The 16,938-nt window shown below is 36.1% G+C and overlaps 1 protein-coding gene across 4 annotated transcripts in view; it reads right to left on the bottom strand.

Annotated features, from left to right (window-relative positions):
* Positions 1-16,938, bottom strand: part of LOC103045824 (rho-associated protein kinase 2) — a 53,034-nt gene that overhangs the window by 26,353 nt on the left and 9,743 nt on the right. For all 4 annotated transcript variants that reach the window (XR_007439295.1, XM_049479762.1, XM_049479764.1 and 1 more), the window contains exons 3-11: positions 16,510-16,610; positions 13,853-13,990; positions 13,190-13,450; positions 11,615-11,759; positions 11,036-11,174; positions 9,328-9,419; positions 5,239-5,398; positions 3,778-3,871; positions 1,711-1,799 (exon numbers count right to left, since the gene is read on the bottom strand). Coding sequence is in view for 3 of the 4 variants with exons in the window: in XM_049479762.1 (XP_049335719.1) it covers positions 1,711-1,799; positions 3,778-3,871; positions 5,239-5,398; positions 9,328-9,419; positions 11,036-11,174; positions 11,615-11,759; positions 13,190-13,450; positions 13,853-13,990; positions 16,510-16,610 (1,219 nt within the window). In the remaining variant the exon portion in view is untranslated. The remainder of the gene's footprint in view (positions 1-1,710; positions 1,800-3,777; positions 3,872-5,238; positions 5,399-9,327; positions 9,420-11,035; positions 11,175-11,614; positions 11,760-13,189; positions 13,451-13,852; positions 13,991-16,509; positions 16,611-16,938) is intronic.

Genomic DNA, 16,938 nt, shown 5'->3' with positions numbered 1-16,938 from the left:
GTGAGAGACATAATCTAAAAACAAAATCTGGAAATCACAATGTAATTATGTTTTAATAATTTATGTGTGTAATTTCTGCAAGTAAGTATTTAAACACCTGTGAAAATCAATGTTAATATTTGGTACAGTGGCCTGTTTGCAATTACAGAGGTCAAACGTTTCCTGTAGTTTTTCACCAGGTTTGCACAAACTGCAACAGGGAGTTTGGCTCATTTCTCCACACAGATCTCCAGATCAGTCAGGTTTCTGGGCTGCCACTAAGAAACACAGTTTGAGCTCCTTCCAAAGATTTTCTACAGGGTTTAGGTCTGGAGACTGGCTAGGCCACTCCAGAACCTTGATATGCTTATGGTACCACTCCTTGGTTATCCTGGCAGTGTGCTTTGGGTCATTGTCATGTTGGAAGACCCAGCCATGACCCATCTTCAATGCTCTAACTGAGGGAAGGAGGTTGTTCCCCAAAATCTCACAATACCTGACCCCAGTCATCCTCTCCTTAATACAGTGCAGTCGTCCTGTCCCATATGCAGAAAAACACCCCCAAAGCATGATGCTTCCAGCCCCATGCTTCACAGTGAGGAAGGTATTTTTGGGATGGCACTCATCATTCTTCGTCCTCCAAACACTTTTAGAACAGGTTTAGAATTAAGACCAAAAAGTTCTATTTCGGTCTCATCTGACCACAGAACTTTTTCCCATGACTCCTCTGGATCATCCAAATGGTCGTGGGTAAACTTAAGACAGGCCTGAACATGTGTTGATTTAAGCAGGGGAAACTTCTGTGCCATCCACAACTTTAAACTATGAAGTCTTAGTGTATTACCCACAGTAACCTTGGAAACAGTGGTGCCAGCTCTCTTCAGGTCATTGACCAGCTCCTCCCGTGTAGTTCTGGGCTGTTTCCTCACCTTTTTTAGGATCACTGATACACCACAAGGTGAGATTCTGCATGGAGCCCCAGTCCGAGGGAGATTGACAGTCATGTCTCTGGTGTCTTTGAACAGCTCTTGGTCTTAGTTATGTTAGTAGTTAGAGTCTTACTGATTGTTTGGGGTGGACAGGTGTCTTTAGGTCTTTGAGGAACAGAATGTTTGCTTATTGGCAGGTATTCAAATACTTATTTGCATACTTACTTATTTTTTAATTATTTAAAAAATTCATACATTGTGATTTATTATAATTTTTTTAGATTTTGTCTTTCACATTGGACATGCACCTAAGATAAAAATATTTCAGATCCCTCCATGATTTCTAAGTGGGAGAAATCGCAGTGTTCAAATACTTATTTTCCTCACTGTATGGTGAAATAAAGAGTATATAAAATAAAATAAAAAAACAAAAAAAAAAACATATACATCAACGTTTACAAATATTTAACAAGTTCATGGCATCTGTCCAAAAATGTATCATTGTTGCTATGACATTATGAAATCTAGCTGTTTTATGCTCCAAGATGAGAACGTCCAAAAAAAAATCTGCATCACAGGCTGCTGTTGTTGCTGCAATTATAACTTTTCTTTGTTGTACACTCAGCATTATATTTTCAGCAGTCTGTCCTGGAGTTTAGTTTAGTGAAAGATTAGATATCATATTATTAATCTACTCAAAAATATTCACAAAATAAGAACAAAAGTACTTGTGCTTAATGGCTAAAAGGAGTTTTGTATAATACTAAAGTTCTGCACAAAATACGTATGTCCTGGGCTTTACCTGCATTTGCTTTCCAGCTCCCCCTTGACTTGAATTTCATTTTTGAACTTCTCCTCCAACTTACTCAGCTTCTTCTGCAGATCATCAGACTTAGGAGAAAGCACATCATCATCATTTAAATCATCAAATCATTCACTGTGCATTTACATAGCTCAAACTGTTTCTGCACATTCTGCACTGTACAAGATCACAAGCTTATAAAATGTAAAATTATAATGATACTATTAAATTTGGTTATCTGCTGTGCAGTTAGAAGTTAAGGTTTTCTGATAGGAACTACACTACACAAAAGGTACAAAGAAACTAAATATTTTTACAGTTGTTTTTTTCTTTGGATTGGAAAAGAGAACACCCGCACTAAACTCCTGTAAAAATTCTCTTGAAGGATTGCCCAGCTAGTCAAGCCCACGCTGGTTACACACACAGCATTTTGTGAAATTCCATTGCAAAGAGAATTTCACTAAAGTTATCTTTAAACTGCTGCTTGACACAATGTTCATTTGGGGTCTCCCACATTGAGTGATATATGAAAAGAGGCTGACTGTTTTGTTTTTTGTTTTAAATAGTGTTCTCTGTTTGCTAATTAATCTTGAAGCATCAGTGACAGTAAGTAGAGTAGTTGCTACGTAACGCACACACATCCAGACATTAGGGCTGTGTTTTGGCAAGATATGCATTACGATTCAGGGGTTATGATTCAATATGTCAAAACATACAGGAATACTGTAAGATGGAAAAGTATTCTGACTGTTTAAATCAAATTTTAGAACAAAAATGTCATAGTACAATAAACATCATATGTATACAATCTGAATATTTACAGATTTTACTGTAGCACTAGTTAAGTAAGACAAAATACTAGTTAAGTTTATTTAATTTGTTAACAGCTATGTAAAAATGGCCCAAATGCTACAGATTGTTAAAAATGTTCCAAATCATACAATAATTATACATCAAAATATTATGAGTTGCAATACCATATCAATTAAAAAAAACAAAATCTTAATAATTAATAACAGTTGACATCTAAAGACTAACAAAGTTGCTAACAAAGTTTGATTTCAAATTTATCAAAAAATCCAGTGTGACAACCTAAACTGATCTAAACACTAAGCAAAGCTGAGACATATTTTCGGATATGTATACTTTGTGTTTAACCAGCATCTCACACACAGGCCTAATCCCCTTTTGTTCCATGAATAAAACTAATCTCCTACGAATACTTTTTTACTTTAATTTTGAAAATCACAAACACTACTAATTATTCAGAGACATTGAGGTGTTTTATCTTTTAATATTTAAACTGTCTACAGCGTAACCTGTGCACGTGACCTATACTGCTTTGCACGTTTATACTTTTCTGTTTGTGTTTCTGACCAGCGGACCAATCACAGCTGCTGCTGTCCACACTGTGTGGTCAAGTTTCTGGGGTGTGAATCGGGCTATGGCGAAGGGTATGCAGAGGCTACGGCAAAGGTTCCCTGCAGACATATAAATTGGCCTTTAATTGTCACCAACCAACCAAGCTAACTGTGTGATGTCCATTTTATAGTAACCTAAAATGCCATGTTTACATAGATGGGCAAACAAAAAAAAAATAAATAAAATAAGTTGCATTTGAGGGGGGAAAAAAACTGCTATGCTAAATACATAGGTGGAGAAAGGTAAATGATCTGGTTCTCATGTCAATTGAGAAACAATAAAATTAAAATGGGTAAATTACTGCCTAGTTTACATATATCGTCACTGTCCAATGAAAAACGATTTTTAGTTTACTACATAATTTGAACAGACAAAATGTCCCTTACACTGTGTCAAAATTTCTTGATGAACGAATCAATAGAAATACTTCAAAATTACCTGAAATAAGCTCCTACATAAATAAGCTTTTCCATGGACTTTTTTTTTTATCTCCTGTAAAGTTGCTATTCCTGAGATACTTGTTTTTCATTGGACAGCAATGATATGAACTGTGTTGCATAAAAAAAAAATGTTTTGAAATTTAATCTGGAAAGTAATTATAAACATTTGCATTTAAGGTACAAGTGCACACACAGACACACTCACCTCAGATTTGGCTGAGTAGCATTCCTTTTCTGAGGGACCGTCAACATAGATGTCTGATTCATCATCTGCAGAGCTTACGCTGTTGCTTAACAACCTGAGTAACATCAGATAGGGAGATGGAAAGAAAAAGAGAGGGAAAGGGGCAGGAAAGGATAGGAGTAAGAAGGGAATTGTAAGCGAATGCCTGCAGTACTCAGCTATGGCTGCTCTAACCACTTCCTTTAACATAAACAGTGTATTTCCTGTCTCCGACCGGTATTACCTAACTTTACACAGAAGCTCACTGTAACTCAACAGGCCCCCACTAAGACCCATAACAAAACACATGGACAGAATTAGACACTGCAACTGTGAGCTGTGGTAAAAAGGCTTTCATTCAGTTACTTTGTTGTTGTTTTTTCTCAGTCTTTCCCTATTAAATAAATGTTTTTATATCACATAATTATTACCACTCTAATCATCTTGATGATAAAATAAAACACTATACATTTTAGACAGATTTGTGGTCTAGCTTAAATCACTGAAGAGTTCAAGAGAACTTTGTCTCTTTAAAGGAGAAGGCTAAAATGCTGCCAATTTTTTGTATTCGGGTAAGTCAACATTAATTATATATTTTACTCATTTTAGATTAGTTCTATTGGTCTATTGTGTCTACTATGTTCTGTTGTATTCTTTTCTTGGTGCTTACTTCTGTCTTCTTAACCACACATTTAGATTTCTCTAAATGGGTCAGTGAAGCAGTGAAGAGAACACTAGATCTTCTTGACGTCTGCTGACGTCTGCTGTTCAACAACGTACCAGTTCTTGTAGATGTAGATTGCAGAAGAAAGGAGTCTCAGACAACGTTATTGCAGGAAGATTGTAGCTTTATTCGGATAGTTGTTTAAAGCATGGACACTGAGACAAGCATGGTCCAGCCTTAGTACAGCCTTACGGCTGTCCAGCAGCTCTCCCAGCCAGCTCACCTCCAACACCAACGCAGTCTCTCTCTCTAACTCATTCACACACATTGGCTAAATAGTGTTTAGACATGGGGGAGGTGTACCAGAAACAAAGGACCTTCAACCATCAGTCCCAAAAACAGATGTCTTGCTCTGTTAAGGACCCAGCTTGACACCTGGCACCGCTATGTCTGGTCTAAAGATTGCTTACAGGGTAAACTGACATGCTTACACTGGTAAACTAACACAAGAACTAATTAACAATGATTAAAAAAATTATATTCATTACATCAGTTCAAATGATAAAGAAAAGTAAAAATCTGGACAGAGAGCCTTTAGTTAAATCACACAGGTTTTTTAATTCTGCAGTGTCAGAATCCTGGCCAAACACATGGTGTGCATTTCTGTCTCTGTGTGTTACATAAAACAAAGTATTTACAAAATCCAGCAAATGTTAATCATTCCCTAACACACATACTCACATGCACGCACACACACACACACACACAAATATACTTACTGGTTCTCTCTGAAGTAGGTAAAGCCCACAAATGGTAGTTGATTGCCTACGAAGGCGCGGGCTGGAGGGAACGTCTCCACATCTCCTTTCTCATCCTCAATGTCATCAAAATGACTGGTGTCAATATCGCTGTTTAGCTCTGGCACCACTGGAGCCATGGCTGAGAGAGGGAGAGGGAGAGAGAGAGAGGGAGAGAGAGAGAAAATATAAACCTGCAAATACCTTCCTTTTTCTGTGAGTGTGTAAGTGTGTGTATGAGAGTGAGCATGTATGTATGTATCATTCTCTGAAAGGCTCAGTGTGTGTAACACAAAGTCGACCCTGTAGTTGCAGGGAGGAGTGAAGTTCAGTCTTTGCCAAGCTGGCCACGGCTCTACCTACTGCGCCCAGGCTGGCTCACACACATACAGATACACACACATTAAGATTTCATACCTTTTCTGAACACGTGGTCATGCACGTGTCCCACCTCAATGAAAATGTTTAAAGCCTAATGCTAAAGCAGGGTAAAGGTGAACCCTGTTTTACTCTAGTTTTCATAAATAGCCTGCTTTTTCCTTAAAATCTATGAAAACAAACACGCACACTCCCTCACAGTGTTTCTCTCTCTCTCTCTCTGTCTGTCTCTCTCCCCCTGTATATGATTAGAGCATGCATTTCACACCCACAAAAAAAACGCATTGAATGAGAAGGTGTGTCCAAACTTTTGTCCTGTAAATAATTATTTTGACAGAAAAAAAGGATGCTCTACACAAAAGTAAACGTGAAGGGAGACCTATAACAGCTTGAATCACAGCCCTCTTGAACAGTTTGGGGAGGGGGCGGACAGTGTAAAGTTTCAATGCCCTTATAGCAACATTGCCACTCGGAATTATATTATAAATGTTATTGTTATTATTATACAATTACTCTACTGTATCTTTCAGTATATCTGTACATTACAGATGTGAGAGGCCAGACTCCCATCCACCTTTAAACCAAACTGATCCAACACGTAACCACCAGTATCACATCTAGCTGTAGATGAATATTTCTGGCAACTGCATCTAGCCCACATCTGGGTCATCATTTCAAGTAGTGTGTGGTTTACCTTAAATGGCGGATTTGGGCCAGATTCAGAAAGGGAGGGGCTCTGGGCTGTTACGTGCATTTCGTCTGACCTCACGCATGGATGCAAACACGCTGTGAAATTCTGTTGCGTGTTGCAACAGAAAACATGTCTTCAGTCTGTCAGGTTTTTTCTTTTTTAACCATTGGGGCTCAATCTTAGCCAAGGCTACTGTAAAATGTTTAAAACTAACAAGGAAGGAGAGGAAAGATTTTACACACCACTAATGCCAAGTTTAAAATAAACAACATTTTAGTCACTAATACACTACACTATTTGTTGTCCTATAATTTGTAACCAGTAGGAACCTGCAATAAAGCTGTCTGCTCTACAAAATGATGTTTTGTCATGTCATTTCTTTTTTTAAATGGATGTTCTTAAGAAATTAGCATTTGTTGTCTGTGCAATGACTTGCATTGTGTATTGCATTATGTCTTGTTTGATATCGCAAAGCAGCAAAACAAAGAATCAGTGTTATCTGTTGTTTTAGTCTTTTCTTATATCTTTTTTGAACACTTGGACAGCTAATTAATGTGAGAGAAATTATTTAGGAGAAAACACATGTTGAGGTGTTTTTGTTTTATTAGTTAACTGCACCTCACTAATAATCCTAACTTGACATACTAACTTCTGCAACTATATGTAGAACGTTATACAGAAAAATACAGTAAATGGGGTAAACAACTAACAACAACTGCGTTTTTTTTCTCATTCCCCCAGCCCCCAAAAAAGTTCCAAATTAAGGCAACTAAATGAAACCCAATTTTATGATGAAAACCAGTTTTTCTAACTGTGAAAAGTGTGGAAAGTGTGGATTGGGAGAACATTCTCAAACATATCAATGGAAAGAGAACACTACTTAACAGCAAAAAACATAAGTAAATTTGAGTGAATATCAGAGAATAATATAGAAACACCTAAAATCCCTGACTATTCATGAGTGTGTCCCATATTAAATTCACTTTTTTCTACAATGATGTAAACAGGGAGTAAACGTTTCAGAGCAGTATGAATGGTATGGTGCACCAACCCTGTGCAGATCTGCTAGTATTTGCTGGGTTAGTGTTCTCTGGTCTTATGGAATCTGGCAACTGTGCTGTACTGGGTCTCTGCTCTTTAATAAGAACCCATTCTGGCTGAAAGTGACTAAAAACAGCTCCTGCAGAGGGAAACAGGCTAAGGACTGGGAGGCACGGTAGAACCCTCAGAGCAATTTTCTAGCAAGCTCCCAGGGAACTGCTTCCAGGGAGGGAGAGCGAAAGCAGGAGAGGCAGCCTGGAGCCTGCTGGTGGTTTTGAATCAGTCCTCTCATTAGTAGCTCTGCATTGGCCACGAGCTGGGTTCCACCCGTATCCAAAAATGTACACAACACAACAGTGTAGATAAATGCCATACAAAATGTGTGCCTCACATTCTAAATCACACTAGAAACCATATGAAAGTTTTCATTCTTGCAGTATATCTATTTGTAACAACTATGGAAATAATAAAATCAGTACAAAGGAGAACGACACTTAATGTATTATCTGTTTTTTTTCATTATATGTATTTTTCACTTTACTTTACACTGCCCACTTCATATAGATGCATTCTCACTGGCTCAAAACGAAAGGAAACAATTTAGTAAATACAGGTATAAATTAAATAGTTACACATTTAACATTTCGATATATAAACACGTACTATAATAGAAATAGAAATAAAACTTTTTTAAAAACGTTCTAGAACTAACTAACATCCTGGTGGTTAAATTAATTTGTTCATAATGAATTCATACTGTTATTATTTAAAGCAATAAATGTATTTTTGCATATGATATTGTAATTTCTAATCATTTTTAAACTGTTTATTCTTTGAAGGCAAACAATAACTGCATTTTCTCTAAATTACAAACCAGCCAGTGATACACTTGATACGTGTACATTACATTCCACAGTAACTGTTAAACCAAAACTTTACTAAAGAAGAAAAACATTTCAATTTGTTACACTAGTTAACAGATTTTGTTCTAAGGAACTTGTTATTAAAACCTATAAAAAACAATTATTATTATTATTATTATTATTATTATTATTATTATTATTATTATTATTATTATTATTATTATTATTGTTATTATTATGCTGCTATGTAGGCAAGATTACTCTGTATTTCAGTTAACAGACATTTGGCAGCAACTATTGTTGCTGTTTGTTGTTTTTAAATAAAATGCATAACTTGTCTTTTGGATGTTTTTGGATCATGATACAGAGAATAGTTTAGAATCGTGAGTATCAACAGCGGCGTCCACAACATACAGTTCAAATCCACATTATTCCAATAAGAGTCCTTGACAATAATTCCAAAACTACACTCCTTCATGTGTGAAATTTATAGTTCAATTATAAGTCAACCTAGATAAGAGCAGAAAAGGCAAACACTGTAAACAGAAATGCATCCGTTTACATAATTTGAATACAGGTCTAATAACAAACATTGATACTATGACCTATAACCTACTATTCAATATATACTGATTAATCAGTAACTACTATTTATTCAATAATAACTAATTAAGCAGTATCTGCTAATGAATTCAGTATATAATAATTCTACTAACAATTCGAATACATATTCTGTAAATAATCTAAGTTTTACAGACAAGGATTAAGCCTGGTTGTAGACTATATTTTTCTTTCAAATGAAAAGGCCGTGCTTAATCACATTTTGGGAAACCATCTCTACTAAATACTATCAACTAATTATTCAGAATCTACTATAAAACTCATTTGTAACTTGGTCTTTACTGTAATATGTAACAGGTATGTTTTGTGTCATGATTTTATGTGTGTATGTGTCATTCACAAGTAAATTATGTAGATCTGTATCAAATAAAATTGCTGCACCATATTCTGTTATTTGTATTTTCACACACAAACACACACACACACACACACACACACACACACACAAACACAAAAACACACACAGAGGATGCTTACTGTCTCGTATGGTGTCGAAGGTCCACTGGTCGTTTTTGAAAAAGGGATGACATTTGATTTCCTCCACTCCTGTCCGGCCCAGCCTCACCTCCCTGAACATACCAAAATACTGATTAACACACACACACACACACACACACACACACACACACACACAGCTGCAGAGCACAACTTAACTACACTACTTCACTTCTAAGTAGTCCATTCAGTAACTGTGTGCTGCTGATATAAAGTGTATCTGTGTGTGGGAGAGAGAAGCAATGCAATGAAGAAGAGCAGCCACAAAACTCAAGATCCCCAGCACACACACACACACCCCTCCCCTCCCATATTTACTCCCTCAAGCATGAGCAGTGCAGCAGACTCTACGCTGCCACGTGTGGGACATACCAGCAGAGCCTAAAACTGGAGTAAGGATTGTGCGTGTGTTTGTGTCTGTGTCAGGCCAAACACTGCTCTTAAATTGTGCTGCCAAAGTTAAGGAATTGAATGAGAGTTGACCTCAGGAGCAAGTAAGTACAATTAGTGGAGGCAGCAAGTTAAAAGGAACTGAACAAGGGTGATTAAGATAGAGGAATGAGTAAGTAAAAGGAGGAGAAACTGATGGAGAATGATAGGTGAGCTAAGATACCAAGTGAGTTATAAAAGATAAAAAAATCTTAAAACTATTAAGTTAGCTTGAGGAGAAAATAAATAAAAAGAAATAATAACTGAACAAGAGTGAGGGAGCTTGAAAAGTGAGGAAGTGAAAAGAAGGAGGATTTAATCAAGAGTGAAATTGTTAAAGAGGTGCATAAGTAAGATGAAGCACATAAGTGAAAAGAATAAGAAACTGAATTTGAGTGAGTAAACTAGAGGAGTGACTAAAAGAAGAATGAACTAGACAGGTGTGAGCAATAAGTAGAAAGAGAAATTAAATGTGAGTGAGCAATCTAAATGAGTGAGTAAAAAGAATGAGCATGTGCTAGAGGAGAAAGTAAGTAAAAAAGGAGCAACTCGATGAAAGTGAGCTTGACAAGCAAGCAGAAAAGAAAAAAAAGAAGGAGAAACAGAACACAAATGACTAAGCTAAAGAAGAGTGAATGAAATAATGAAGAAACTTAAGAGTGAGTGAGCTTAATAAGCATGTGGGTAAACAGAATGAGGAATTGATATAAAGTGAGCTAGGCAAATGTGCAAATGTTTTAGGCACCTGTGGGAATTTCAGTAAAGAAAGAGCTTCTTATCTGTGAAGTGTTTATTAGCTCAGTAAAACACCAGCACTACAATAAATACAAACAGCAATTTTACAAAAAGCTGAGCTTTTACAGCCCTGTTTTCCTTAAAACATCTCCTAATAAATTGTTGCGATTTACTGTATGTATGTCTATATTTGCATATGTTAAAATAATATGTGATGTGGCTTTTTCAGGTAAAAACACTGAGATAAAGACTATTGCTGACATAAATGGATTAGTGTAATTTGCTTTGGTGCCTAAAACTTTTGCACAGTACTGTATATATATTGTTATAGTAGTGCCAAAAAAAACAAAAAAAAAGCAAAAAATGGACAAATATCAAAAATAACTAATAGAACTATTATTTATTTAATTACTCCAAGACCACTATTAAACTACACTGGTCTAACAGCATAACTTTCTCCATCGTTCTCTCTGTGTACCCTTGAGCAATCACTCTCTCTTGACCTTTCTTTGTGTATCATTCTCACCTGTCAGTCAGAAAGGCACAGATCAGGCTTTTTGCTTCTTTTGACATTTCCACATCATCAGGAAATGTCAGACTGTTTTTGTGGTCCATGATCTTTCCATAAGTGCCCACTAGTGACTCTGCATAGAATGGAGTGTCACCTTGGGAAAGGGTTAACACAGGGTTAATAATAATAATGACAAATCACGTTACAGTGGTAATGACAATGATGATAATGATTATATATATATGTATATATATATATTTTTTTTTTTTACCATTGGCACCACTGACTAAAAAACTGAGTATTGCATTTCAGTGGAAAGACTATCCAAAACTATCAAAACCAACAATATTGAAAAGAAAAGAAAAACAAGGAGAGAGGAGGAGAGGAGAGAAGAGGAAGAATGAATTAGAAGAATAAGAAGAGGTCAGAACAAGAAAAAAAAGAAAAGTAAAAGGGTAAGAAAAGAGAAAAGAATATAAAAGAGAATAGAGAAGAGAGAAAAAACAAAAGATAAGAGAAAAAGGAAAAAACAAAAGATGAGAGAAAGGAAAAAGTGAAGAGAAGAGAAGAGAAGAGAAGAGAAGAGAGACTTACCAACCAGTAGTTCATAGAGGAAGACTCCCACAGACCACCAATCACATTCACGTCCATAGTAACCCGTCCCACCCTGTGACATCAGCACCTCTGGTGAAATGTAGTCAGGAGTCCCTACAGCTGTGTCACATCGGACCATGCCAGTCTGCGGGTACCCACACACACAATACACAAAACAGAATACTTAGATATAGTAAATGAATACACTGAATCAGAAACAGACATACCATTTTTTGCAATTTGTGCAGTTAAGTTATTCTCCACAAGATGGCAGAATTTATTGCTTTTTACACACTACTGTCCAACTGTTTGGTTGTTTGTAATTTGGTGGAAAAAAAATTATGGTACAAATAATTGGAATTACTTAGAAGTGTTGAATCATTATGTAAAAACTTTAGAACTACTGTTCAGTAGTTTTCAATTATTATTGAGTAGATTGGAACTGTTCTGAAGTTTGAAAATGAAAATGTTTAAATTCTAGTTCAGATGTATGGAGACAAAAAACAATTGTTAAAATATTTTAAACCACTATAAATATAAAATAATTATTTGATCCCCTGTTGATTTTGTAAATCTACTCCTGTACAAAGACATATAAACAGTCCATAATTGTTATGGTAGGTTTTATGGTCTATGGTAGGTAGAGAGACAGAAGGCCAACAAAATTACAGAAAAAAAACAGTAAATAAAAGTTAAGAATTAATTTGATGACGTTTAATAATATTTAATCCCCTACAAACCAGCAAGAATTCTCACCCCCATAGACCAGTTACAGGCACATAAATTAGTCCTGTCCCTTTAAGTAAGCAATCTTACTCTGAATAACAGACACCAATAACAGTCATTGATTGCATAGAAAATCTGTGGAGAGAGCTCAGCAGCTAAGTGTCATCCTAAAAATCTTTAAGATTTACATTGATTTTTTGTGAAGAAGAGTGGGACAAAATCCCTAAAATGTGCATAAACCTGGTGACTAACTATAAGAAAGGTCTGAACTCTCAAGGTGTTTCTTCAAGTAATAAGTAACATTTTGCTTGAGGATCAAATACATATTTTACTGAATTATATAATTTATTAATTTATAATATTTATTTCGTGTTTATTTCTGAAATTATTTTTTATTACCCTGTCAAAATAAACCATCATAAAATTATAGACAGTTCATGTCTTTGTAAGGGGGAAAACTTATAAAATCAACTAAAATACGAAATACGGATTTTGCTGACTGTAGCTAGAACTCCTAATATGTTTAATAATTTCATGTTTTATACATACAATTTTAGTACAAGCCGTAGTAGAAACTGTGTATATAAAGGGACAAGTAAGAAAACATACTGGAATTACCTGAATCTGAATGAACAGACTTATTTTCTAGTTTAGTCATGCCAGGAGTTACTGGCAGATTCTGGAGAAGGCATTTGGTACATATTAAGCATGAAATAATCCCACAATGAGAAATGTTGCTCATAATAAAGACAAATAAAAACAAATATTTTGTGGCACAGATACAGATACACACACACACACACACACACACACACAAACACACAAACACACACACACACACACACACACCTTGTCCATCTTCATGCAGGTGCCAAAGTCTGCAAGTTTAAGATGGCCGGTGCGGTCGAGAAGCATGTTGTCGGGTTTGATGTCTCTGTGAATGAAGCCCAGGGAGTGGATGGCATCCAGCGCCATCACCACCTCTGCCGTGTAGAATCGAGCCCACTTTTCTGGCATGTCGTAGTTCATTGTCAGAGTAACTAGGTCTCCTCCTGGCATGAACTCCATCACCAGGTACAGGTGCCGCTCATCTTGGAAAGCACAGCATAGCTGCAGAGAGAAAAGAACTGTACTGTAAGAGATCAGAGAACAAATGTTTCCTAAATGCAACACTCACTAACCTCAATCTCGTTCTTAAATGTAAATCTGTCAACCTAAAACCTAAAATAAAAACATAACACAGGTAACACTGAAAGTTTTTCAACAATGCTATAAGAGACCATCAAAAGAAAGAATGAAATATTTCATGCTATTGTTTTAACACACCATGTACTACCACATTTTAAGGGTGTCGCAGTTCATCCAAACAGTTACAGTCTGGTGTCAGTAAAGTTTGCATTTGCATGGTATTGTGGGAATTGTGAAAAGGTGGGTATTTTCTTTCATACCCATAACAAACAAAGTTTGTGTGTGTGTGTGAAGTTTGCGCATGTGGGTGTATTTAAATTTTACCTGTACAATCCAGGGGCTGTTGGAGAAGGCCATGATGTCACGCTCCTCCCAAAAGAAAGCAGAATCTGAGCGCTTGATCATCTCAAACTTACTCAGCTGCTTCATAGCATAGACTTGCTTAGAGACCTTGTGACGCACCTACAAACACACACAATGTTAAACACAATGTTCTAATGTTGCTTCTTACACTGAAAGCTGCAGCAAAAGTATAAATCCCATTATTAGGTTAAAGACACAAGATTTATATAATCAAATGTATAATAGACCTGAATGATAAACCAGAAGAATGACATACTAAATAGCATTCCAAGTTGACTTTCATATCCACACACACTACATGTCCATATGTTCGTGGACATCCCTTCTAATAAATGCATTCAGCTACTTTAAGTTGCACCTATTGCTGACCGACATGTCCAAGCACTCACACTAGTCCCTGTAGAGAAGAATTGTCAATAGAATAGAACTGAAGCTCTCAAGAGCAGATAAAAAATAAACCTAATGAGCTGTGGAGCAGTGGAATGATAATGCTCCATCCTTTATTTCTGGGACGATTTGGAGAGTTGTGGATGAGGTAGAGAGGTTACCATCCAACATCCTGACCTCACTACAGTACTTAATGCAATTAATTCCCCACATTAATGCTCGAATAGAAAGCCTTCCCTGGACTATAGAGACAGTTGCTTTATCAAAAGCAGGATTAACTATTTAACACTTTTAGCATTTCCACATCTAAGGCAGCCTGTTTTTTTTTTCTTTTTTACATGTGGCAACTATCAAAAAGCTCATACTTTCACCAATGAAGAGCAACAGCATGTATGGTACAAATGGTACAAATATGAGGTAAAGGTACCTCCAATTATTTTTTAATGTTACACAAAAACAAGCACTAAATAAAATAACAAATTACAGGATTGTGTAGTGTGATCACTGTCCCTGGCATGAATTACTGCAGTATATGAGCAAAGTTCAAGGCACCTGTGTAAGCTATTTTCGGTGGTTTAGTACTTCGTTAATGATATAAAGCGAAAGATGAATGTAACAATTATTTTAACAATTTTTTTATAGTGTCAGCATTTGTTTATACTTTCACCAATGAAGAGCAAAAGCATGTTCCTTTAGTAGGCCACCTACACATGTTTGTGTAACATGCCTTTAAGCAGGAAGCTCCAAACTAGGAGCAATTACAGTGTTTATGATAATAGCAGGAAGAACTAAAACTTTTGGTGTAAATAATGGACAAAATAGATCAATGACATTATTTAATATCCAATATTCATAGCAGATTTCTGGTCAGTCAGGTGTCTTAAGCTGAATTCAGACTATGCTTCATGTAACAAACCGCATTCACGCTCAGCCAGGTTCTTCAAGGGTTCTTTAATAAAAGCAATGAAACTGTGACCACGCAAAAACAACTTGGACTCAAATAGGTCTTTGGTTGGTTAAAAGGAATCTTAAGTGTTGGAAAAACTTTTTGTACATGGTTGTGTACCATGGAACCATCATTTTTGGCATTATGTATGCCTGCAGCAGGATACAGAAATTAAATTTAGGGTAAATTAACGTAGAGAGTTTTGAGTAAAAAATTAGAGGACATTGTTGATTTTGTTAGTATGGTACAAATATGAGGTTATTTTTTAATGTTACACAAAAACAAGCACTAAATAAAATGCTTTATTTAAAAACAAATTACAGGATTGTGTAGTGTGATCACTGTCCATGGCATGAATTGAGCAACTGCAGTATATGAGCAAAGTTCAAGGCGCCTGTGTAAGCTATTTTCGGTGGTTTAGTACTTTGTTAATGATATAAAGCGAAAGATGAATGTAATAATTCTTTAAACAAAATTTTAATAGTGTCAGCATTTGTTTATATCAGTGGGTATGCCAATACAAAGCACATTTACCTCTCAAAACTGAGGAATAATAAAATATTCTGTGGAAACGGAGTGCATCAAATTTTGATAAGAAGGGCCAGCGTGTTGCGCAGGATTCATACTATGAACATAACAAGGATGTATGTATGTATGTGTTAACACCTACACACAAACAGACTTCACATTTTCATAACAGTCCACATATGTAAAAGCTGTCTCTAAGCTGCAGTATTCTAATTTGGGTTTAAAAGTAGCCGAACACTAAAACTTATGAACACAGAATGTATAATGTGATGTCCTGGAAAAAGGACACACACACAAGCAGTTGGTTTTGATGTTTTTGTAAACATAATAATAGTTGTGGTTTATTAACACTACACCTAAAAATAACTGTAAATGTATATTAAAGTGCCAATTTTTATTAAAAAGAAAGCATTCAAATTTGATCAAAATAACCAAAATACCCTCACACACTAACAAATGATGACATACCACTATGATTGTAAGGACAAAGACAGCAATACACACACACACACACACACACATTCACACACACCAAGCAAAGCCTCAATTATAACCTGGCGCTTCACAGAGATCACAGAGATCTTGAGAGAGTCCAACTCACACACTCCTGTCTGGGCTGTGCTCTCTTTAGGCGTGTACAAACATGCAAAGGTCTTTCAGGCATTGATGCAGCAAAACAAAAAGCCAATGCCTGAGAAAAGATTGACAGTTTTTTTTGCTGCGCTCTCTCTCTCTCTCTCTCTCTCTTACAACTTACCAGCTGCACTGCCCCATATGCTCCTCTGCCAATCAGCTTTATTCGGTCAAAATCATCCAACCTTGCTTGCAGCTCCCTCAGACGGCTAACGGCCTTTTCATCTGTACAAGAAATCATACATATCTCTCAAGCCCACTAATTCACACATCTATTCACAAAGAGACTTTACACCACCACTTTTTATGGATTATTAAGGGGAAATTTCAACAGAAGTTGCTTCAGTAAAGGGACATTTACAGACAAAATCATTTTTAAGGCAGAAACAAAGCAGACAAAATAGACAGGCTGAATTACTGATTTTTTACGTAACTGAATAGTAACAGTGGAAATTAAACACTAGATGAACATTTTGAAAAGACTATTAGAAAAGAATGCAAAATGTCTGCAGATTGTTAATGGGTGTTGTCCACACAAAAGATGCTGCACGTA

Source organism: Astyanax mexicanus, chromosome 1 (assembly GCF_023375975.1).
Source record: "Astyanax mexicanus isolate ESR-SI-001 chromosome 1, AstMex3_surface, whole genome shotgun sequence".
Taxonomy (NCBI): Eukaryota; Metazoa; Chordata; class Actinopteri; order Characiformes; family Acestrorhamphidae; genus Astyanax; species Astyanax mexicanus.
Note: the sequence above shows the minus strand (reverse complement) of the source record. Positions and strands in the feature narration are given on the sequence as shown.